The sequence below is a fragment of the Rhinopithecus bieti genome, unplaced genomic scaffold (genome assembly GCF_001698545.2).
Source record: "Rhinopithecus bieti isolate Rb0 unplaced genomic scaffold, ASM169854v2 scaffold_1673, whole genome shotgun sequence".
Classification (NCBI taxonomy): Eukaryota; Metazoa; Chordata; class Mammalia; order Primates; family Cercopithecidae; genus Rhinopithecus; species Rhinopithecus bieti.
In genome coordinates this window covers 216,919-243,517 of record NW_016804690.1, presented here as the reverse complement: position 1 = coordinate 243,517, position 26,599 = coordinate 216,919, and the positions used below count along the sequence as shown (strand labels likewise).

The 26,599-nt window shown below is 37.8% G+C and overlaps 1 protein-coding gene across 2 annotated transcripts in view; it reads right to left on the bottom strand.

The window, feature by feature from the left end:
- The window catches only part of WDR26 (WD repeat domain 26), a 49,102-nt gene that overhangs the window by 12,925 nt on the left and 9,578 nt on the right, over nt 1–26,599 (bottom strand). For both annotated transcript variants that reach the window (XM_017869941.1, XM_017869940.1), the window contains exons 4-12: nt 26,376–26,512; nt 21,723–21,820; nt 20,471–20,627; nt 14,003–14,141; nt 6,835–6,975; nt 3,045–3,164; nt 982–1,127; nt 608–686; nt 155–284 (exon numbers count right to left, since the gene is read on the bottom strand). In XM_017869941.1, coding sequence (XP_017725430.1) covers nt 155–284; nt 608–686; nt 982–1,127; nt 3,045–3,164; nt 6,835–6,975; nt 14,003–14,141; nt 20,471–20,627; nt 21,723–21,820; nt 26,376–26,512 — 1,147 coding nt within the window. The remainder of the gene's footprint in view (nt 1–154; nt 285–607; nt 687–981; nt 1,128–3,044; nt 3,165–6,834; nt 6,976–14,002; nt 14,142–20,470; nt 20,628–21,722; nt 21,821–26,375; nt 26,513–26,599) is intronic.

The window sequence follows — 26,599 nt, the reverse complement described above, 5'->3', positions numbered from 1 at the left end:
TAGGTCATTACAGACAGAAATTAACCATGTATTGGATAAATAAAAGAATTTTAATTTACTACCTTGAATTTTCTTGGAGATGTGACTGCCTTCACAAATTGAGATTTACAGACTTTAATATCAACATATGTAACCTGATAAGGACACAATTTACCTTCACTGCCACTAGCGATGAAGTCTTCATTATGGCCTCCAAAACATGAATGAATTGTATAAAACCCTTGTGTAACACCTTGATACTTTCTTACTAAAACTCTGTCTTGCAAGTCCCATAAATGAACTCCCTGCAGGCAAAGGAGAATACAGATATTTACTCTACCTCAACTCAAACAAATTTTAAAAAGCATATGTAAATGTCCCTTTGCCTGATGAAATATCTTCATTTTCTATTATGTGAAATACCAATATTCTGACAAATTTATGGTTGATTATACACATTTAAGGATCAAACACAAAAAATTCAGCTTAAAAAAAAAAGGATCAAACACATGCAATAAAATTTAAGGGTAAGTAGAAAATTTTGTTAATATAAATACACTGAAAATAACAGTGAAAATAAAACTTGTACTAAGCCAAATTTTTCAGAAAATTATATTAATAAACATACCTGAGTTGCTACATTTAACAAAGCTAATCGGCCATTTTTTGAAATAGTAAAAGACATAATAGGATGATCTTCTTGTACTCTGGAACCAGAAAATAATTTGTCAAAAACAACATATTAAGAGTCAAGCCATTCAAATTATCAATATATAAGATGTACTAGCTTAAGTATGACAATTTTGCCTGTAATCACTATTACATACTATACTTCAATTGAGATGAATCTGAGTTAATGATTACTAAGTACCATGTGACCACCAATCCAAATTACCAAGCAAACCAAAACAAAAAACATGAAAACTGTGAAAAGGCAAGTTCCACTACACATTTTAATATAAATCAGGTAATTGTTGTCTAATGGAAACAAAAAATAATTACATGTTCCTATCTGTAAGGTCCTCGAAGTTATAGCCCCGAATTCGCTGGTGTGTATCTGATGCCAGAACAGTCTTCCCGTCACTCAAGCACCAAAGGCATTGCACTCTTACCCCTTCCCAGGAGTCAAGGAGATTACCATCTAAATCCTGAGTAAGAAAATACTACTATTAACTTCATTACTCAACAGCACTCAGAAAGCAAATAAAGAACCAAGACTCCCTTCACAGCATCTTTTAGTAACAGGGTTTTTTTTTTTTTCTGAGACTGATCTCAACCTAACTGTTCTAGAAGTGTTTTTAACCATGAAAATTTGAATATAGGTCAAATTTCATTATAACCATACTTAAGGGAAAGCAGAAAGACACTCTGTAGCTCTATCTTCCCTTCAATAACTCACCATGCATAAATAATACAAAGAAAGAAACAGTCCCTAAGTTCCAAGTAAGGTCTTACTTTTATTCGAAAATAATTTAAACGTTCCTTTAAAATTCACTATACTGGAATTTGTCCTATAATATTTAGGAGTTGTGAAATGGAAAAAGATTTCTAAAACATTTTATGGCTTCATACGGACTGGAGGAATCTGTTAATGACATTTTTCAAAAATTTACCAAATTTGTAATGTGCTCTACAGATCAAATCTCTTATAGTCATTAACTCATTGAATATCCAAAGTTCTGAGAGGAATTACCCTTCCCATTTTATAAGTTAGATAACCCTGTATCTTGATGCCTTAACCCAGTATAGGGCAGCAAGCTCAGCAGAAACATACATGATCATCTTGCATGCAGGGAATAAAGAACAATTTATAACCATATTGAGATGACACAACATCAAAATCCATGTGTTCCAAATGAACTTAATAAAATAACCTGATAACTTCTTTTAGCTAAATTAAATGGCTTATTATTTTTAGTTTAAAAAATTGATCTGGGGTCGGGTGTGGTAGCTCATGCCTGTAATCCCAGCATGTTAGGAAGCCAAGGCGGGAGGATCATTTGAGCCCAGAAGTTTGAGGCTGCAGTGAGCCATGATCACACCACTGTACTCTAGCATGGGTGGCAGAGAGAGAGACCCTGTCTCTTAAAAAAAAAAAAAAAAAAAAAGGAAAAGTCTGGACATGCATACTGGAACCATGTGAGTCTGTAACATGAGACATAGACTCTAGACACTATACTGCAAATAACAGATAAAGTTTTATGGCAAGGTAAACTATGATTTATGATATAAACGATACTTATGATATAAAGTTTACCTTGCCATAAAACTTATTTTAATCATTCCAACAATCCAAAATAATTAGGACAGCTACTTACTAGAAGTTGACACAAAGATTGAAGAGTTGTCTGGTAGCACTTGTCACCACTTTTATTATTCAAACATTAATTAAAGGGAGTCTACTCATAAAATTCAGCATTTTTTTTTTTGTTACAAAAATCTCAAAAGAATTAAAAAAAATTTTTTCAATTCTTATAAATTAGAAACTTGCTTATAAGAACAAAAATGTTTAGCATTAACACATTTTTTTTTGTTCTACTAAACCCAAAGTCTATACTTTGTACAAATATTTGAAATGTTTAAAAGAAAGGAAAAAATAACCCAGAAAATTCTATTGGACAGCGCTTGTCTAGGACGATGGCAAAGTAGGTGTTCATAGAGTATATTTTGTTTTACTTATTTATTTTTTTGAGACAGAGTTTCACTCTTGTTGCCCAGGCTGGAGTGCAATGGTGTGATCTTGACCCACTGCAACCTCCGCCTCCTGGGTTCAAGTGATTCTCCTGCCTCAGTCTCCCAAGTAGCTGGGATTACAGGTGCCCACCACGATGCCCAGCTAATTTTTGTATTTTTAGTAGAGACAGGGTTTCACCATGTTGGCCAGACTGGTCTTGAATTCCTGATCTCAGGTGATCCACTTGGCTTGGCCTCCCAAAGTGCTGGGATTACAGGTGCCTGGCCCATAGAGTGTATTGTATAAGATACTGAGTCAAGGAAATTGTTTAAACAAAAGTACATTTGCTTTTAAACCAACAGACATTGGGAAGGAGGCACTGAATACTTACACACTGATAGAACTGCCCACGCTGACCTCCAGTCACAAAGCGCTTCCCATCTGGATTCCAAGCCACACTCGTCAAACTGTCTTCATGAGACTGGCTCATTTTTGTCCTTAGTTCTCCTGTCTATAAGGAAATAAAACTGTAAATGAGACCTTCAAGATACCCCTTTAAAGGAAATATGTGAAGAAAAAAAAAAAAATAACTGGGATGTCTGGCTGGTTTGACAGTTCATTCTTTTTTTTTTTTTTTTTCCTTTTTTTTGAGACAGAGTCTTGCCTGTTGCCCAGGCTGGGGTGCAGTGGCATGATCTCGGCTCACTGCAAGCTCTGCCTCCCGGGTTCACGCCATTCTCCTGCCTCAGCCTCCCGAGTAGCTGGGACTACAGGCACCCGCCACCATGCCCGGCTAATTTTTTGTATTTTTAGTAGAGACGGGGTTTCACCGGGGTCTTGATCTCCTGACCTCATGATCCGCCCACCTCGGCCTCCCAAAGTGCTAGGATTACAGGCGTGAGCCACTGGGCCCGGCCTTTCCAGTTCATTGTAAGTAATGAATTGTTTTAAGTGACCCTACAAAAAAGAGACTACAGCACCCAGAAGAGAAATTAAGGACTTGAAGAAAAACCCAGGAGTTGAACAATGTCTGGCATAGGTAACCCAAAGAGCAGATATGAGATAAACTTCAATAAATCTCTCATCTCAAATCGATTATATTCATCAACTAAAACACGTAATTTTTCCCAAGCAAGATAATGAAAAGCCCAAGACTACATACCTATTCCTTCTGAGCTTCCACTTCTCAGTCCAAAGTTTTTTATAAATTTTATTCTAAAACTGCAGTTAATGCAATTAGCAATTCCTCAAGAACATGATTACTGAGTAAAAAACTGTACCATATGTGGTGGTGCATGCCTGTAATCCCAGCTACTCAAGAGGCTCAGGCACGAGAATCACTTGAACCCAGGCGGAGGAGGTTGCAGTGAGCTAAGATCACGCCACTGCACTCCAGCCTGGGTGACAGAGTAAGACTGTCTCAAAAAAAAAAAAAAAAAAAAAAAAAAAAAAGAAAAAAGAAAAACTATGCCCATAAAGTAGGCCAAGGGCAGTCTAAATAAATTATGTTGAATTTCATATTCAAATGCTCACAATATAGTAGGGAAGGTAGGAAGAGAGAAAAAAAACATTTTTCTGATACACAACTTTATCTCAATGAACAGTACTAGAAAGAAGAACCTTTGTACTGTTTAACATAGCCATTCCATGGCATTTCTAAGTAAGAACATTTAGTGGTTACAATAGTTAGGTATCATCCTGTTACATTTTCTGAATTACTCAACTTAGAAGGTATACACATACCATTTAATCTAGTCTTGATTCCATTTTGTTCATGGATTAGAAACAGGATCTGAGAGATAATAGCTGCCCTTGGTATAATAATAAAAGGTACAAGGGCATAGTTCTCCTGTGAGAAATGGGTAATCAAAAGTAGAAATAAAAGAGTGAAAACAAAGGGTATGATTAGGAAATGGGGCCAAGTACTAAAAGAGGGCACAAAAACAGAAAACCAGGTCTCCCTTATACTGGAAAAAAAGTGTTCAGCAATATAAATCCTTCCCCCAAATTGTTAACTAGTCTCCCCTATTTAGTCCTTTGGGTTGACTGATATAAACAGTTGAAAGTTTAGAGCACAAATATACAAGCAATAGCTAAATTCTTGGCATTTTCTATTGACAAATACATTAACACACTAAGTTCTGAAGGCAGAAATGGTTTGTCTTCTCTTATTATGCTCCGAATAGTGAGTACATGAGGTTACTAGATTAGAATTTTTCTAATTTAAGAAATGATTAAAGAAATCTAAAAACTGATGAAAAGATCACCCTTTTAGAAGAAGTTTAAGTATATAAAGTACTACACAATGAAAGTTATGTTAGAACATAGTTTAATTGTTCAGAAATTCAAAATTGGTCAAAGAAAGACTACAAAGGCACTCTACATTAAATTTCTATTACAGGATTAAGACTATATACTTTCTCCTTTGGAAGGTGAAAAGAAAGCTTTAATGGAAAAAAGTTTTCTTTGATCTTCTAGGTCAGACTCACTGCAAGCTGTTTTACTGAGGGAAAGCAATTTTAATATTCTACTCTGTGTTCTGCCACCTCCCTGAACCCAATCACAAATACAACATCGATTAAATGCTGATTTGACAAAAATGGCATAAAACACATTTTGGGAACAATCGTGGACTTTGATCATAAATCCTAGAAAATAGAGAATTATAGTTAATGTTCTCAGATATCATAACATTTGAATAGGTAGGATGTTATTTTTTAAAAGACACAAGCTTAAGTATTTAGGGTAAAGTATCTAATTTACTTTCAAATGTTTTAGATATGTATATATGTGTAAGTACAAATGCACATTTCTCTTTTTTTTTTGAGACGGAGTCTCACTCTGTCACCCAGGCTGGAGTGCAGTGGTGCGATCCCGGCTCACTGCAACTTCTGCTGCCTGGGTTCAAGTGATTCTCCTGCCTCAGCCTCCCAAGTAGCTGGGATTACAGGTGCCTGCTAGCACCCTTGCTAATTTTTTGTAGTTTTAGTAGAGATGGGGGTTTCACCATCTTGGCCAGGCTAGTCTTGAACTCCTGACCTCGTGATCCACCTGCCTTGGCCTCCCAAAGTGCTGGGATTATAGGCGTGAGCCACCACGCCCGGCCACAAATGCATGTTTCTACACACGTATGTACAAACAAAATATCACAAAATGTTAACAACTGTTGAACCTACAGTGGTGGGCACATAGATCATCATTGTCTTATTTCAACTTTTCTTAATATTTGAAAATTTTCTTAATAAAAAGCTGGAGCTGAAACAAGGAAATGACTGACCAGCAAGGCAGTCTTACTATCATTAACTACAGGATTTCTAAAACATGAATTGTAACTAACAAACTGAACCTAATGCTGACTCTTCCTAAAATGGGACCCTGCATAAAATTCAAATTTTCATATATAAACAGCAATGGGTGGGCGGTGGCTCACGCCTGTAATCCTAACACTTTGGGAGGCCGAGGTAGGCGGATCACTTTAGGTGAGGAGTTTGAGACCAGCCTGGCCAACATGGTGAAACCCCATCTCTATTAAAAATAAAAAAATTAGCCGGGCGTGGTGGCAGACACCTGTAATCCCAACTACTCGAGTGGCTGAGGCAGGAGAATCGCCTGAACCTGGGAGGCGGAGGTTGTAGTGAGCTGAGATCGCGCCACTCCACTCCAGCCTGGGCAACAGAGCAAGACTCTGTCTCAAAAACAAACAAACAAACGAACGAACAAACCCAGCAATAAAGCCCTTAGTAGTAAGTACTGAAAACATCATTTAGCTTCACTAAACTAGCTTAGTATATAAAATATAGGTAAGGAGATGGTGCAACTGCCATTAGAATGGAAAATCTGGTTTAACGCTGACCTTTTACATTTCAAAGGTAGTTTTAATGTACAACTGTGAAACTATGAAACCATTATAAATCTTTTCTGAGGAAGCACAGTAAATAGTATAAATTCCACAGGACAAAGCCAAATATCCTGAAAACGCTTACTTATCATTCTTTCAAAAATATATTACTGAGCATAATATTTATATCGATAAATCCGGAAAGCTGGTTTCCACTTGAAGAGATACAGTATAGTAATTTAGGTTGAATGGTTCTGTTATATAAATCAATAAAGTTATAATGAATATGTACATTATGACTATGCTGTACTTAAAAGCTAAACCAAAGATGGAACTCGCTCACTTGTACATTCCAAAGCCAAAGCTCAGAGCAGTCATCTGGGCCGCAAGCAACAAGATAGTTGTCATCTGGACTCCATGCAATATAAGAAACGCCATAAGCATGTCCTTCTAATGTTTTAAGCAGTTTTAGCAGGTGTGTGTCCTAGGAAGGAAAATAAACAATTCAGTTAACTCCTTTCACTAAAGTCATTGTTTTCTGGTGCAAGAACTTAAATAGCTACAAAGATGTACTTTGATAATTTAATCTGAGGAATTTTCAGACCAATTTTCCCTTTAACAGCTTGCTTCATAAAGACTCATTCACATTGCAACATCTATTAAGCATCTACTACACCATTAAGCATCTACTATATACAAGTCATTGTGTACTCGATGAAAATATAAAGATATATTTATATTTTTACTATATGTATAAAGATATATTGCATTTGACCTTAGAAAGCTTTCAAGGCAACTGAAAACAGATGGGTATAATGAGCTATCTCTTACTTATTTTTAAACAACTTCATTGAGATATAACTTACCATAAAATTCATCCTTTTAAAGTATACAACTCAGTATATTTTAGTATATTCAGAGTTGTGCAACCATCACACCATCGAATTTTTAGAACATTCTCATCATTTCCCAAAGGAACCTCCTACCCATCAGCAGCTGCCATATCCCTCCGTGCAGCCCCTGGCAACCACTACTTTTCTGTCTCTGTCTCTATAGATTTGCCTATTCTGGATGTTTCACCTAAATAGACTTATACGTGATATGGTTTCTTTTAATTGGCTTCTTTCACTTAGCATGTTTTCAGGGTTCATCCATGTTACAGAATGTATTAGTATTTAATCTCTTTTTATTGCTGAATAATATTTAACAGTATAATTATTTTGTTTATCCATTCATGAGTTGATGAACATTTGGACTGTTTCTCTACTTTTTGGCTATTATGAATAATGCTGCTATGAATATGTATGAGTTTTTGTGTAGACATATGTTTCCATTTCTCTTGGGTATATACATAGGAGTGGAATTTCTGGGTCATATGCTAACTCTGTTTAACATTTTGAGAAACTGCCAAACTGTTTTCCAAGTGGTTGCACCATTTTACAATCCTACCCAGCAAAGCTACCACTTATTAATGCTAACCACTACTGGCACCATTCACAAACAATACTTCATTTAATCCTCACAGATCTAGAATATTACCCCCTCTCTCATATTATAGGGAAAGAAATGAAAGTTTAGAAAGGTTAGAAACATGCCTGTTTGTAGTGCAATGGGGATCTGAATCTGGACTGCCTCACTTAAAAGCCCATATTGTAAGCTATGCAAGCTGAACTGTGAAGTGCAAATGTAGACGTGGCAAGTGACAAGGCTGCAAGAGTTGACGTGTTTGTTGTAGGCTAAGGGGCTACATTTTCCCTGTGTGTGAAAAGCCACTTAAAATTTGTAAGCTAGGGAATATACAGTGTGATATTTGGCTTTAGGAACCAGGATAACAACGTGGAAGATGAATCGGAAAGAAAGACACAGGATAAGGAAACCATAACGGGACAATGGAACCATAATGAGCCATACATAGTTTACAGTCAGTTCCCAAAAAATGAGGCCCTAACATAAGATGTTAAGGACTAAAACAGGTCAGAATCAAAAGATATTTTGGGCTGGGCACTATGGCTCACACCCGTACTTTGAGAAGCTGAGGCTGGAGGACTGCTTGAGTCCAGGAGTTCAAGACTGACCTAGACAACATAGTGAAACACCTGTTTAAAAAAAAAAAAAGATACTGTGGAGATAAAAATGACATGATAGAATATAACAAGAAATCTTCAAACACAACCTCCAGATTTCTGGTTTAGGGGATAGGGATGGATGTTTCCAAGAAATAGAGGAAGTAAGAATTTGACTAAAGGTGGGAAGAAACAATAAGTTTTGGACTTTAGTCTTAAGATTGATTGAGATTTAGCTCCTGAGCCGGGTGGGGGGAGGAGGGGGAGGGGGGGAGGGTGGAGTGGGGGGAAATCCCAATGGAATGACCCACAAGCAGTTGAAACAAGTTGGGAACTAGTCTGATAAAATTAAGCTGGAGATTCCTCCCCTCCTGAGAAATGTCACTGCAAAATGGATTGTTTACGCTACTGTTTCTTCACTGAATCTTAAGTTTATCATTCATACAATTATCTATTCCAAATCACCATCGTTTTGACAAAATTCAATAGTTAACAATGCGACTACTTCTGATTCTTCTTTGGGAAGTGGGTAAGAGGCATGAGGTATTTGTATCAGATCAGTAGTATCATTAGATCAAAGTGGTTTAAATAATTTACTAAGCAAGTCAAGTCTTCCTGACTAGCTCAAGATCTTCCAGGAACAAATTTTCATTCACAGTACTGCCCCAGATCAACACAAAGATTTGCTTTTAAACTGAAGACAAACTCCTTTAGAAATATTTAACTCAGCCAGGTGTGGCGGCTCGTGCCTGCAATCCCAGCACTTTGGGAGGTCAAGGCAGGCAAATTGCTTGAGGTCAGGAGTTTGAGAACAGCCTGGCCAATGTGGTGAAACCCTGTCTCTACTAAAAATACAAAAATTAGCCGGGCATGGTGGCACATGCCTGTAATCCCAGCTACTCAGGAGGCTGAGGCAGGATAATTGCTTGAACCCAGGAGGTGAAGGTTGCAGTGAGCCGAGATCGCACCACTGCACTCCAGCCTGGGTAACAGAGTGAGACCCTGTCTTTAAAAAAAAAAAAAAAAAAAAAAGAAATATTTAACTCAAAAACTGTTTTATGTTCATGAATGAAAAAAATATAATCCTATAAAAGATAAAGTTGAAAATAAAAACATTAATACTGTATCTTCATTAGTACAGTGCCTTTACACTAATTTATTCAAAGTGGAAATAACATGTTCATGAAGCCTATATGACTTTGCTTGGATTTTGGGGGGAATGGGTAAAATTCACCTTTTTTAGGCAAAGAAAAACTGTTAAAGAATGTAGGCATTGGAATCACATCAACTCAAATTTTAAGGCTCTCTTAAATGTATTTTTTTCCTCTACATTAAAAAATACACACACATGTTCAAAAAGGGCATATATATATGTGTATATATACATGTATACATATATATACACAAATGTATATATATACATACACACACACACATACATATATATTTTTTTGGAGATGGAGTCTTCTCTGTCGCCCAGGCTTAAGTGCAGTGGCACGATCTCAAGTCACTGCAACCTCTGCTTCCCAGGTTCAAGCAATTCTCCTGCCTCAGTCTCCAAAGTAGCTGGGACTACAGGCACATACTACCATGCCAGACTAATTTTTTTTATTTTTACTAGAGATGGAGTTTCACCATGTTGGCCAGGCTGGTCTTGAACTCCTGACCTCAGGTGACTTACCTGCCTCGGCCTCCCAAAGTGCTGAGATCACAGGGGTGAGCCACAGCACCCAGCCAAAAAGAACATACAGTTTCTTATAATTTTTTCAGACAGTATTTGACATTACAAAAATACCATCATACTAAAAGAGTCAGTCCCAGAGGACTCACTATAACACTCTAGGAAACACTGGCATAAGAGTCTAAACCTCTTAGCAAAGAATACAAAAGCTCCTCCTTGATCTGGCTGCTACTTAATTAACCTCAACTCTAGTGTACCTAAAACTCTTTCCCCAAACCACCCAAATGCCATGTTATGTTTTCTTTTGCCCAAGGGCCTAACCTAACTAGTTTTGCCTAAACAGTTCTTTACCTCTTCTTCACCCAATATTTACTTTTCTTACTTTCCTTAGCTTTCCTGTTCCAGTAGGCTCTGTTTTATGAGCTCCTGTAGTGCCCATTATAAATTACGGTGTATTATCATGTGCTTAGTCTGTCTATAGCAAAAGACCTGGCACACAGCAGGTGTTTAATAAATACTGGCTAAATGAAGGGGGATTTTTTTTTTTTTTTTTTTGAGACGGAGTCTCGCTCTGTCGCCCAGGCTGGAGTGCAGTGGCCGGATCTCAGCTCACTGCAAGCTCCGCCTCCCGGGTTTACGCCATTCTCCTGCCTCAGCCTCCCGAGTAGCTGGGACTACAGGTGCCCGCCACCTCGCCCGGCTAGTTTTTTGTATTTTTTTACTAGAGACGGGGTTTCACCATGTTAGCCAGGATGGTCTCGATCTCCTGACCTCATGATCCGCCCGCCTCGGCCTCCCAAAGTGCTGGGATTACAGGCTTGAGCCACCGCGCCCGGCCACGAAGGGGGATTCTTATACACCGCTACTAGGAAAAACTTTAATAAAGCACAGTTTTGGTATTACTACCTTTTTTCAGATATCATGCAAATAAATGACTGGTGAATGAAAACAGAACTTAGTATGCAAAGGCTGTGATTTGATCCCAAACTCTTTTTCTAGTCTAATCTGCCACTCTGTCATTACTCATCCCATTATCTTATTATTATTATTTTCTTTTGGAGGGGGATAGGAGGGTAAGAGGTTTTCCTGTCTTCCTAGAATGCCCCTTTCCTGTTGTCCACCGGTGTGATGCACAATAAGGCTCTCATGAGGTATTTCGACTTGTAAAGCTTCCTTGTGCTTTCATAATACTTTATGTATTATCTGTTACGTATCATGCTTATTTCATTGAATTTTGTTTTCATTTAAACTGTACATTTTTTTCACAGGAATTTTAAACCTGAGATCTACAAGAATGGGTCCAGGGATAGAATCAGGGGTCTATGAATTTAAATTGGAAAAAGATACATCTCTATTTTTATTAAACACAGCCTGAAATTTAGTGTTTCCTTCACTCTCTAACGCAGGCAAGTAACAAGGTAGTATTAGGCAGTACTGGGTATATTACTAATTACATACGGTAGTATATTAGGTAGTGGTGGGTAGTATACTAGCTAGTATACTAAATTAGGTGGTATTAGGTGACTCCATTAACAAAAGAAATCTTAAATCTTTTCATATATTATAGTTGTTGCAGATACTTGAAATATTTGTGTGCTCATCACTACTTCCAAATTCTGGTACTTACATCTGCTGCTAGAATTTATTATTTAACGCATTAATAAAGCATTAAATAAAAATAAAAAATACGTTTTTGTACTATGTTAACCATGTATCACTATAATTGGCTTTCCTTAGTAATGAATACATAACATATATTTGGCCTTACTATGTGCTTCGTTTATACATTTAAATACATTCTGAGAAAGAGTCCATAGGTTTGCCAAACTGCCATAGAGGTACGTGGTACCAAAAAAAGGTAAAGAACTACCGCTTTATGGTAAAGAATGTATCTTATTTACCTTTCATTGTTTGTAGCATATGTAGGTATGCAAGCATTGGTGTATGCTCTCAAATTCAATTCTCTTCTAAAAAGAACTGTTAGGCTCGGAATGGTGACGCACGCCTGTAATCCCAGCACTTTGGGAGGTCAAGATCGGCGATTAGCTGCGGTCAGGAGTACGAGACCAGCCTGGCCAACATGGTGAAACCCCGTCTCTACTTTAAAAATACAAAAATTAGCTGGGCGTCATGGTGCGTGCCTGTAGTCCCAGCTACTTGGGAGGCTGAGGCATAAGAATCTCTTGAACCTGGGAGGTGGAGGTTGCAGTGAGACGAGATTACCCCACTGCACTACAGCCTGGGTAACACAGTGAGATACTGTCTCAGAATGGCTCCCTTTTTCTATTTTTCTCAACACAGGAGCCCAAAACTTTATACTGAGCTAATAGCATATTTTAATTCTAAACTTCAAAATAAGTTTATTTGGCTGGGCACACTGTCTCACACCTGTAATCCCAGCACTTTGGGAGGCCAAGGCGGGCGGATTACCTGAGGTTAGGAGTCTGAGACCAGCCTGGCCAACATGGTGAAACCCTATCTCTACTAAAAACACAAAAATTAGCCAGGCGTGGTGGCAGACGTCTGTAATCCCAGCTACTCGGGAGGCTGAGGCAGAAGAATCCCTTGAACCTAGGAGGCAGAGGTTGCAGTGAGCCAAGATTGCGCCATTGCACTCCAGCCTGGGGGATAAGAGTGAGACTTTGTCTCAAAAAAAAAAAAAAAAAAAAAAAAAGAAAAGAAATTTATTTTAGGTGAATGACTCCTAAAACAAATATAGCTCCTTAATCTATCTGGAGTCATGTGCTTCTTTGATCCCTTGATAAATGTTCAATTAGCTGAAATAAATGAAAATACTTATTATCCACAACAAATCCATAGGTCATCTGGTTATAAACAAACACTTAACTGATTTTAGAGGGAACTCAGAATTTTAAATCCAGAATAAAATACTTTTCATATATATCAATGGGAAAACAAATGAGAAAGGCTTACACATCAAGGTCCACAAATTATACAAGATAATGATGGGCTTCAGAAGGCAAAAGAGTAATGAGTCTTTTCTAACTTGTGGTTGGAACAGAATGGACATTGTATTAATCTTCCCCCCGCTTTTTTTTTTTTTTGAGACCGGGTCTCACTCTGTTGCCCAGGCTCGAGTGTGCAGTATCAAGGTCAGAGCTCACTGTAGCCTCCACCTCCTGGGCTCAAGTGATCCCTCCTACCTCATCTTCTCAAGTAGCTGGGGCGACTGGTGTGTACCACCATGCCTGGCTAATTTTTTGTAATGACAGACTCTCCCCTATGTTGTCCAGGCTGGTCTTGAACTCTTGAGCTCAAGTGAGCCTCCTGCCTCGGCCTCCCAAAGTGCTGGGATTACAGGCATGAGCCACCGTGCCTGGCCTAATCTTTCAATCAAGTATTAATAAAGATATAAATTGGCACATATGTTAATAGCAGTGGGTTTGTTTGGAGTCAAGGTATTCCGGGATTTGAGTCAAACTTTGTCATGTACTAGCTGCGAGAGTCAAAGCATTTGACTTCTACCTCAGTTTCCTCCTCTGAATGCAGATGTTAGCACCTCACAGAGTTTTTCAGAAAATTAAATTAGATAATGCATACACAGATTTAACATTATCATTAGTACATAAACACTCAACAGTGTTAATATTATCTATAGAACACACGAAGATGTAAGAAATAAAGATGACAAAAAATGCTCTTGGAAAAGAATACTGTTGATATATGTATACTTAAAAATATGTAATCAGTGAATTAGATTCAAAATTATTCTTTTGTAATATAAACACTCATATTGGGGTACATACCGGATCAACTTGCCATATGATAACTGTTGTATCTTTTGATCCTGTTGCTAGTTTAGTGCCATCATTAGAGAATTTACAGAACCACACTTCATTACAATGCTCCGTAAGTATCTGCTGTGTATAACATGGGAACTGCCTCCTAAAACAAAGAGGTCCACAAATTATTCTTTCAAAACAGATTAGAATAATAATGAAAAAGGTTACATAACTGACAAAACTTCTTTGAAGATCACATCACTAAAAATAAGAAATGAATGCATTTGTAAAAAATTTTTTTTTTTTTTGAGACAGGGTCTCTCTGTTGCCCAGGCTCTGTACTGTTGTACAGTAGCACAATCACAGATCACTGTAGCCTTGACCGCCTGGTGTCAAGAGCCTCTCCCACCTCAACCTCCTGAGTAGCTGGGACCACAGACCCGTGACACCAGGCCCAGCTACATTTTTTTTACTTGCTATTGGGGAGGCTGGGGTGGAAGTACTGCTTGAGCCTGGGAGTTAAGAGGCTGCAGTGAGTTATGACCGCATCACTGCACTCCAGCCTGGGTGATGGAGTGAGATCATTTCAAAAAACACACCAAAACCAAAATCAGAATAGCCTCCAGATAATGAGTTTAGGTCCTTCTCACTCACAAGTTTTAATGTCTTTGGCAAGTCATTTAACTCTCTCAGCTTGAGTTCCCACATCTACAAAAGGAGATTAGTATCTACCTAACAGAGTTCTTAGAATTCTTGTAAGAATTAGAAATACATTTAAAATTTCTGGAATGTAATAGATACTTAAATGTGATTAATAATATTTTCAGGGAGGCACAGAAGAAGTGCAATATATGGCAAGGAGTGCAGTAGTTAAGAGCAAAACCTTAAGAATGGGAGCAGTAGTCTGACAGACTTAGATTCAAATTTTGGCTCAGTCACTTAGCTACGATTCTGAGATATTAAATTAACCTCTCTAAATCTAAATTTTTCCAACCATCAAACAAAGATTAAGGCATCTGCCTTACAGAATTCCTTATACAAGGATGAAATAAGAGGAAGCGAAAATGACTATAAACCATTTAGACTGAATCTGACACTTAGCTAGTACCTCATAAATGGCAGCTAATATTACATATCAAGGGCAAAGAATTTTGTGATTTATGATCTGGTTTACCAACTTAAATGACTATTTTCATTAAGCATTCATTAAAAAAAACCATTCTTTTCCAACCTCTACATCAGCACTGTCCAACAGAACTTTCTGTGACAGTGGAAATGCTATATACCTGTGCTATCTAATACGGTAGCCCTCACTACAAGTGGCTACTGAACACTTAAAATGTGGCCAGTAAGCTGGAGGAAATTGATTTATTTAATTTGAATTATTTTACATTTGAATTTAAATGGACACATGTAGTTAGTGGCTACTGTTTAGACAAAACAGTTCTACCTTAATTCTCTGTATTATAAAAAACATTATTTGAGTAGACTGGGCACAGTGGCTCACGCCTGTAATCCCAGCACTTTGGGAGGTCAAGGCGGACGGATCACCTGAGGTCAGGAGTTCGAGACTGGCCTAGCCAACATGGTGAAACCTCATCTCTACTAAAAAGACAAAAATTAGTTGGGTGTGGTGGCACATGCCTGTAGTCTCAGCTACTCAGGAGGCTGAGGCAGGAGAACCACTTGAACCCGGGAGGCGGAGGTTGCAGTGAGCCAAGATCATGCCACTCCACTCCAGTCTGAGTGACAGAGTGAGACTCAGTCTCAAACAACAATAACGACGACAATCCCCCCCCACCAAAAAACAACGTTATTTAAACACTAACGGATACACCTTTAAGTGTATCTGGAAACACGGTCTTCCTTGCTTCTTTTCCCAATCAATAATTTACAATTATATTTTGTCAATTCACCAGTCTGAAACAAAATATACATGTAAAAATAAATTAACATTCTTTACTTGGTACACATGGCAATCTACCTTAGCAGATGGGTATTTGTAAGCTGTTTTAAACTTTCAGATTTTTAAATTAAATTGCTTTAATATTACTACTCTACATGTGTGATTTTAGATAAAATAATCAATATTAGCTGACATTTATTAAGCACTTACTAGGTGCCAAATGCTGCACTTTACATATAATATTGCTCATGGAAGTACTACTATCCCCATTTTCACGAGGCTCAAAGAGGACAAATAATTTACTAGATGACATAAAACTGGTAAGTTATTGTACTAAGATTTGGACCTATGGTTGACTTCAAGACCAGTTTTCTTTCCAAATACCATTTTAAAATCATATTTTCCAAGGCACTGCTGGATAAAATTCCAATCAAATAAGCAATTTCAGTATCAGAAATAGTTTTTTCCTCCTCTAATGTTCATCTTTGTTTTTTTGAGATGGAGTCTTGCTCTGTTGTTCAGGATGGAGTGCAGTGGTGTGATCTCTGCTCACTGCAACATCCGCCTCCTGGGTTCAAATGATTCTCCTGCCTCAGCCTCCCCAGTAGCTGGGATTACAGGTGCGCACCCTATGCCCGGCTAATTTTTTTGTATTTTTAGTAGAGGCAGGGTTTCATCACGTTGGCCAGGCTGGTCTCGAACTCCTGACCTCAGGTGATCCAGCCACCTCGGCCTCTCAAAGTGCTGGGATTACAGGTGTGAGCCACACTGCGCCCGGCCTGTATTTTTTTTGAGACTGAGTTTTGCTTGTCACCCAGGCTAGAATGCAGTGGCACGATCTTGGCTCATGGCAACCTCTGCCTCCCGGGTTCAAGCAATTCTCCTGCCTCAGCCTCCTGAGCAGCTGGGATTACAGGCGCCTGCCACCACACCCGGCTAATTTTTGTATTTTTAGTAGACACAAGGTCTTGCTATGTTGCCCAGGCTGGTCTCAAACTCCTGGGCTCAAGTGATCTCCCCACCTCGGGCTCCCAAAGTGCTGGGAATACAGGTGTGAGCCACCATGCCCTGCCTAGAAATTGTATACAATCTGATAAATCTTTTCAATGTACATCAGGATATTTTTGAAAGTCATAATTCATAATTAATTCTTTATTCTCCAGAAAAAAGCTCCTATGTAATTTCAAAGCTAAGATTTAATTTCTGAAAAGAGTTTTCTAGTTCCAATGCTAAAACCTAGTCTCTAAAAGAGTAAAGAAGGTAACAAAAATTAGCAACTGTTCTTTTGAAGACTTTTAGATAAATAATAGGACTTAAATTTAGGTTCAGACCCAGTGTGGTAGCTCACACCTGTAACCCTAGCCCTTCAGAAGGATGAGGTGGGAGGAGCACCTGAGGCCAAGAGTTTGAGATTGGCCTGGGCAACACAGTGAGCAACTCCATCACCATCAAACAACAACGAAAACACAAAAACAAAGCCAAACAATTTTTTTGAAATTAGCTGTGTGGTGGTCCACGCCTGAAGCCCCAGCTACTCAGGAGGCTGAGATGGGAGTTCAAGGCTACCGTGAACTATAATTGCACCACTGCACTCCAACTTGGGCTACAGGGCAAGATCATGTGTCGAATAAAATTAAAAACAATTGTTTTTAATTAAAAAATAACTAAGTAAATTCAGGTTCTATTTTCTCAGTTTAGCAATAAAGGGCACAACTCACTCTCAAGACTGTGTATATAATGTAATGTGTGACATTATTCTTAGTGGCTTTAAAATCTCTACAGTAAAAAACTAAGGCTGACTCCAAGTTTTCTGGTTTGGGAAAACTGGGTAGATGGCTGCTTTTCACTGAGGTAGGGAATTTAAGAAAAAGCAGATTTTGTAAAAATAGGTGAGAGGGAAAGGAAGTTCTGTTTCAGACATGCTGTGTTTAATGTACTTGAGAACCCAAATTGTGGTATTAAGGTCTAAGGCTCGGAGATAAATTCTATAGCTCTGGCCTGTATCTAGCTGTCATTAGAACCATGGAAGTATAACCTACGGATGAGGGAAGAAACAATTCTAGAACACATATTTTTTTTTTTTTTTGAGACGGAGTCTCGCTCTGTCGCCCAGGCTGGAGTGCAGTGGCGCGATCTCTGCTCACTGCAACCTCTGCTTCCCGGGTTCAAGTGATTCTCCTGCCTCAGCCTCCCGAGTAGCTGGGACTACAGGCGTGTGCCACCACGTCTGGCTAATTTTTTTGTATTTGTAGTAGAGATGGGGTTTCACCATGTTAGCCAGGATGGTCTCGATCTCCTGACCTGATGATCCACCCAACTCGGCCTCCCAAAATGCTGGGATTACAGGCGTGAGCCACTGCACCCAGCCTGGAACACGTATTTCTTAAAGGGACAGTAAAAGAAGAAAAGCCTAAGGAGTAGCCAGGAGTTAAACTAAGAATCTAAAATGTTTTAGAAGTCAAAGGAAAAGTTTCAAAATAGAGTAGTACATTGCTATAGTAAGGTGAAGATACAGGCTGGAAAATATCCACTGAATGTAAAAGAGGTATTCTCACCAACATCAACAATTCTGGTGTTACGTTAGCTACACAGGTCCTAATACTACAGAAATATGAAGAGTGAAGGAAAAGTAAGGACACAGACATTGCGAAGGTGTAGTAGGTAATGATTTCAAGAAGGTAGCTCTAAAGTGGAGGGAGAGAGAAAGAGAGGTAATTAGGAGCACAGAGTGAAGGTTTCATTTTAAGATTACAGAGAAGACCTTCTAATCAATGGTTATTTCAGAAGAAGAAAAAGGATGCTTTCATTCCTATGTAAAACTCTGGACTGCTTTTCTACACAGGCTTATGAGAGCTTGGTCCCTTATCTGAGGGTTGGAAAAAGTTAGATTAAGTATTTTTCATCATTTAGTTTCATAGGTGCTGATGTACGTGTTAAAACACTTTGGTCATGTTCCCATAGATTTTAGTTTCAAAACAGGAGGGCAAGCTCCCAACCTACTGATACCTCTTGAACCATTATGTCTAGTCACCACCTTTCAAAATATTTAAATTTATGAACCAAAAAAAGATTTGGGTTCACAAGCGTCTTAATTTTAACACTGTTCTCAAATCTGCTAATGAAGCTATGAACCACGAAACTATATAGCCTTTTAATCTATTATCTCTTCCTACCTCTATTCAATTTTATACAAAAAGATTTTAAAATCCTCAGAAGCGGGTCAATGACCATTATTAAAGAGTTTAAAAGGGGACAGGGGAAAAAATTTCTAATCACTTTCTTGTAGAACATTTAAGATAGGTACCAAGTAATAATTTAATACTTTAAGATTAAATAACCCTTTTAAGTAATTTAAGGCCAATATCTCAAACAATTATTATTTCTGTATTTCAAGTAGGGAGAGTGAGGTAAAAACTCAATAGTTACAAAAGTGGTTTATACATATGTAAAAAATTATTTTAAATCATAGTAGAAATATGCATAGACAATTTTTATAGTTATTCAGAAGTTCCTCGTTATTCCAAAGCCCTTACACTTAATATGCTTTTGTTCTTATTTATATTATTTTCATTAGTTCTTTGATATCACTGGTAAAAGCAACTGAGCACATGCACTGCAGCTATTCTCTATTCTGTTTGGTTCATCAGATCCAAATTATTTCATTCTTGAAGTCTGAAATATTTCACAATTTGTTATTTGATATCTTAAAATTAAAGCTATGCTTTAGGCCTAGCATGGAGGCTCATGCTTGTAATCCCAGTGCTTTGGGAGGCCAAGGCAGACGTATTGATTGCTTGAGGCCAGAAGTTTAAGACCAGTAGGGGCGAGAGACCCCATCTCTACAAAAAAATTTAAGAATTAGCCAGGCATGGTAGCGCATGCCTATATAGTCCTAGCTACTCAGAAGGCTGAGGTGAGTGGATTACTTGAGCCTAAGGCTGTACAGTGGCCTATGATCGTGCCACTGCACTCTATCCTGGGCAGAGAGAGAGAGAGACTGTGTCTAAAAAAGAAACCAATGAAAACATCAAGAACAAAATAAAGCTATACTTTAATTTTAGAGACCATTAAAATAGTAGGTATATTTTTATTCAAAATACTCCTAATTTCAAAAGAGAAGCCTGAATTCTTACAAGTTGAATTATGGACACGGGTAGAGACAGTAAAAAAACCAAAACTATAAAGTTAATAATAGCTGTTGTTTTAACCATTTTTCGAGTCCATCTTCTACTAAAAAGCAGAACTTTCATTAAGAAAAAAGAATTGCCATGATCTTTATGTGCAGTAAATAATTTGGGACATAGTTAAATTGTCAGACACAGAAAACGAGTAACCAAACCTATAGATAATGAAAAACTGGCTTCCCAACTTCAGTTCTCAAGGTATGGTTACTATATAAACATACAGAAATTTCTCATAATTTTCAATTTTCATAGTTCTAGCTTTACTTGTGAACAAATGTTAAGTCAGACATGAACTGTTATATAGCTACAGGACAAGACTCTAAAAAAGAAAACTAAAATAAGTTCATCATTGAGTTTGTAAAATGTTAGCCTATTTCAGAATATAAGAAGTTTTCCTCTTACCTACTACAAACATGATCTATAAGCAGAGACACAGAATCTAGATTATTATCAAGTTTGGTATTGTGATATAGGCACCGATCCCTTTGTAGTTCCACCGCCTGCCGCAGGAGAGTCTGTAAACGCCGTGGGGGAAGCATCACTGATGGTGGTAAATACGCTTTAATAGAAGATATTTTAAAAAAGAGAAATAATAATAAACTGTAAACTTTTATTTAAGACATTTGCTCATCTTCTGCTATACTTGTTCCTACCCCAATAGTACCTACTTCTTAAATAGAGAAGTTCTGGGTTATGTGATATGTGAGCTTTACCAATATTTGTCAGCAGCAATAGTTATGTTGCTCATAGAATTGGATATACTTGGGTGGGAGGGGTTTATTTTGTATGTGGACTTTCTAGGGGCAGGGAGAGGTAAGCGGGGAATAACAACAACAAAATGAAGAAAAAGAAGACAACAATGAAAAGAGTATCAGATAATTATCATATACCAGAAGGAGACCAGGTGTAAGTAAAATCTCCACTTAACAAAGAGCAAAATTTTGGAAAATGCTGCAATAGGTCAAGCTCTAGTTCCCATCAAACTGCTCTAAAAATTGCTTTTTGGCCTTTTGGCTAAGATCAAGTACAAATTACTCCAAATGTCAAAGATACTGTGTGAATTCAGGGAGTAACTAGTGTTTTGATATCAGTATCAACCTATTGCAGTCCTTGAATGCCTCATACCTCCCCAAATGCATGGCTTTGTGATTCTTAGGATCGTCACTGTCATCTCAACATCAAAATTATAGAATCATATAATTTGCAGAGAGAACAACATCTTTTACATAAAAATACAGCAAAAATGAAACCCGCATTACAATCTAGAATAAACATAACATGGTTGGGGAAGAATAAAACAATTTACCTAAAGAAACCTGGGCCTTACTATTGAAATCAAAATCTTTAAAGCACTTGTGACTTAAAACTGTGGTTTACATATTTTTTCTCTAAACACAGCACTTTTCCCCCAAACAAAATCTTAAGGGGGGGCATCACCACATAATACAAATGAAAGAAGGGCTGCTCTAGGACCAGTGCCCTTTCACTGACTCCTAAGGTTAGCTTCTTAGACTCCATGACAGAGTCTGAAAAAACAGATTCTCCCTCTTCTAACCACTCAATAAAAGTATGTCTAGATGTCTTCCTAATTGATCACTGTATCCATTCATAATCTAAGAGAAAATACAGAAACATAAAAAATTAAGACTCTTACTCTGAAGTTTGTCCAATAGTTTAGATCGGGAAGCTGTCCCTTTGCCTTCCCATTCTGCTTTTGCACGTAGGTCTTCTGCATGGCTACACATCAGATACCTAAAAATACAACAGAGAAAACAACCAATATCAAACCCATTTCTTTGAAATAAATATAATTGAAAAGTATTGACCATCTGGCTATCTGCTTCTTACTAATACATATCAAGAAATTTCTACAGTGGACTCAATTCATTAATATAATCTGGCACCTGCATATAATTACTAAAATGTAAGTAACAACATCTAAATATATATTACCTACTAACATATTATTGTGCTATTGTTATATATTATACGTATGGCTCTTATTGTGCAGGTTCTGTTATAGCACTCAACACATATTACTTCCTTTAATGTTTATAACAACCCTGTAAGCACTATTATTATTCTATTTTTATAAATGAGGAAACCAAGGCACAGAAAGCTTACGTAACTGGCCTAGGGTTAAGAGGCAAAGCAGGAATATAAACTCAGGCATTCTAGCTGTAGAACTTGCTCTTAACCACTAGGCTAACTTAATTACTTCTGAAGAGTAAAATAAAACCCAAAGAACATACCTTCAAGACTTTAGAATAAACATCATTCAAGAAATAGTATAACTGGATAATCATTCTTGTGTCATCTTGTGAAAGATACTGAGATCCCAGAGCACAAAATTGGGGAACTGTTTTATTGCTCACTGTATGTAAAGAAGGTGGAATAAAAGCTAAAGTTCACAGATTCTGGAGAATACATGAGGGTCCCCTGCTGGGAGTGTGACCCTGACCTGGTTTTGGCTCTTCCCAGAAGAATGCGCTTTGAAAGTAAAAGAAGTGAAGGTATTATTTAAACATGGAGATTAGACCTGGCAAGTAACTCTCCTGCTATTTTGTCTCATGCTCTGCCAGACAAATCTCTTCTTCTCACTTGTAAAAAGAATATTAAATAGGGTAATGAGGATTCCTGAAGATGAAGCATATTAAGTACTTAGTCTACTACCTGCTATACCTCTCAGTTAACATTAGTATCACTCCCTCCCTTTCTTAACTGCATAAAGCATATTTCGTTTAGAATCTAAATGATTTAATAGTCTCTTCCCAAACAGCAGAACTACTTCTCGTTATTTACTACATAAATAGTGCTTTAGCTGATCAAAAAAACTTAATAATGTAAGTAATTATACTCAATACTCAAATTACTCTATAGGAAGTTTGCTGTTGTGAATATTTTGTTTCTAAAATAACTTCTTTTGGGCAAAGTTTATTATCAATAATTATTTTAAAATGTTTATTTTTAAAATTTAAAAAAATGACTTACGATTGCTTCTATGTCCTTGTGAAAATACACATTAAATCTTAAAGTTTCAAAAGAATTTCTGTTTACAGTATAACTAAAAGGACATTGGACTGAGTAGGAGAAACTCTGGGTTCTGATCCCAGTTCCACATCTTGCCACCTTCGGGCCATTTCCTTAGGTAAAAAACTCAGGGTTTGCTTCAGAATAAAACCCATGTGACTAAATTATATGTTCTGACTCAAGAGCAGGAAAAAAATCATGTGAATGATATTCCGATGACAAAGAAATCAGATACTGCATTAAAAAGATAATCAGCATGCCTGTAATCCCAGCACTTTGGGAGGTGAGGCAGGCGATTACCTGAGGTCAGGAGTCCGAGACTAGCCTTGCCAACACAGTGAAATGCCATCTCTACTAAAAATACAAAAAAAAAAAAATTAGCTGGGCATGGTGGCACACACCTGTAATCCCAGCTACTTGGGAGGCTGAGGCAGAATTGCCTGAACTAGGGAGGTGGAGGCTGCAGTGAGCCGAGATTGCACCACTGCACTCCAGCCTGGGTAATGGAATGAGACTCTTGTCTCAAAAAAAAAGGTAATCAGAACAAGATAATTTGTCAGCTACCATATCAAAACATCTAGCAGGCCAGGTGTGGTGGTTCATGCCTGTAAACCTAGCACTTTGGGAAGCCAAGGTGGAAGGACTGCTTGGGCATGAGTTCAAGATCAGTCTAAGCAACATAGCCAGACTCCATCTCAAACAACAAACAAAAAACCTGTAGAATTTACTGTTACAAGATGTGATAGTGGGTAAGACCAATGACTTTGGAATCAGTTAAACCAGGCTTTGAGAACTGCTTTCTGAATTATTAGCTTTATATTGTGCTGGCTACTTAACTTCTTTGAGGCTCAGTTTCCCTACATGCAAGGAACGGGCCCTTATCTTGGGCCCATTCTTTTGTTCATCATTTTGTATTTACAAACTCATGTGTCACATATTTGTTCTTGATGCTGGAGCCGTATCATATAGTGAAATATGCTATAAAGAAAAAAATTAAAAACAGAGTAATGTGACGAGAATACCCAGTGGGTAATCTTGGGAGATGATGATGCTCGGGCTGGGAACTAAACAAGGAGTACCTAGCTATGCAAAGACTGGGGAACACACATTTCAGATGGAGAGGACAAGCAGTGCAAATGCCTTAAGGGGTGGCAAGTGAAGGAACAAAAAGAGCACGAGTGTCACTGTACAGTAATGAATAAAGAAAAAGATGGCAGAAAAGGATCAGGGTTTTGTAGCCTTGCACAGAGATTTTGGTTTTAAGACTGCTGGAGAGCCAGTGGTAAGGGAGTGAAGACTTCATTTACGGTTTTGCTTATTCATCTGGCTACTGTGTGAAATACACATTATTAAGAAATTAAGAGTGAAGCCGGGTACAGTGGCTCACACCTATAATCCCAGCACTTTGGAAGGCTGAGGCAGGTGGATCACCTGAGGTCAGAAGTTCAAGACCAGCCTGGCCAACATGGGGAGACCCCCATCTCTACTAAAAATACAAAATTAGCTGGGTGTGGTGGCACATGCCTACAATCCCAGCTACTCAGGAGGCAAGGCTGAAGAATCACTTGAACCCGGGAGGTGAAGGTTGCAGTGAGCTGAGATTGTACCACTGCACTCCAGCCTGGGCGACAACAGTGAAACTCTGTCTCAAAAAAAAAAATTAAGAGTGAAGACAATGTAACTAGGTGGGAAGCTACTATAATATTCTAGAAGAGATGTCCATGGCTTAACTAGGCTAGAAACTGGAGATTCAGAGAAATGAAAATTTGAGATGTTTCAGAATTAGGCCATACATGTCAAAGTTAAAAGATAAAGAAAAAGCAGTATGAGGCTTAAGTTTTTCCCTTCAGCAACTGGGTTGAAGATCTTGCGATATGCTAGAAGTGGCACAGGTCTGTAGGGGTTAAATTTATTCCTAAATTATTCTTTTTTATACTAGTGTAAATAACAGTTTTCTTAATTCAATTTTTTAAATTATTAATTGTTAAGATTTTAGAAATACCATTATTCTTGTGTATTGATCTTGTGTCCTACAACCTTGCTGAAATTGCCTATTAGTTCTAAGAGTTTTTTAGTGGATTTCTTAAATTTTCTTTATATAAAATCATGACATCTTTGAATGGAAATAGTTTTACTTTTTCCTTTTCAACCTTTTATTCCTTTTTCTTGACTAATTTCCCTGGCTAGAACCTCCAATACAATGTTGAACAGACGTAGCAAGAGTAGACATCATTGTCCTATTCTTGATCACAAGGAGAGAGGTTTCAGTCTTTCACTGCCAGCGCTGTGAATTTTCATTAATGCCCTTTACTCGGTCAAGGAAGTTCCTTTCTATTCCTAGTTTGTTGAGTGTATTTATCATGAAGGGGTGAATCCAGAATTTTGTTTTCCTGAAATCCTACCTACTTAGGAGGGTGAGGCAGGAGGATGGCTTGAGTCCAGAAACTGGAGGCAGCAGTAACCTATGATTGTGCCACTGCACTCCAGCCTCATAAAACTGAGACATCTATTAAACATCCAAGTGGAGAATGTCAGGTATGCCACTAGATATATACATTGTCACTTCATGTAAGAAAGAAAGAGTCACCGGTATACAGACAGTATGTGAAGGCATGGTATAGAATGAGATTACCTAAAAAGAGTATGTAGATAGAGAATAAAAAGGAGGCCCAGGATCAAACCTTTGGGTAATCTAACATTGTAAGGATTAATGTGGCCAAGTACAGTGACTCATGCCTGTAATCCCAACACTGTGAGAAGATCACAGGAGTTTGAGACCACACTGGACAACATAGTGAGACCCTGTCTCTACCCTTCATACCCCAAAAAAGGACTGATGTTGATGTGAGGATTAAACGAGGTTGTTTATGTGAAAAGCTTAGCAAGGGCCTGGCACATGACAAGTATTCACTTAAAAAGTTAGTGTGCACCAATACTGGAAATGTCGTTGCTTATCATGATCCATATCATATGATTTTATTTTGTTTTAACTACAAAAGCTGTCCTTGGAATGTAATTGGGTTTTCATAGAAGATTTTAAAATAGCATTTCACAGGCAATACATATTTTCTTCTCCCTTTCACCCACTTAAATATATCTCTACCCTAATCTGAAGTTTCCTAGGATGACCAAAATAGTTCATCCACACAGGAGTGAGTTTACCTAGATAAATATCTAAGAATTTAGCAATAATCAAGTATCTATATTTTGGAAAAATGTTAAAGAAATATAACTTTGGCCCTCCATTAACCTGAGTTCAAGAACTCAGTTTCCTTACCCACTAAGAACATGAATGCGCTCTGTATTGTATTTCAGCGGCGTCAATTCACAGCGTAGAACTTGAAGTGCCTCCAGGACTTTGCCATCCTCCAGGTATTCTAGGTACTTCTGCTGCAGCAGCAAAAACTTCATCCTCTGACATGACAGAAAGCAGCAGTCAGGGGAAAAAAGTTGATGGAAGTTTCAGAAAATGTTTGTGCCTAAACAGAACAGTAGAAACCA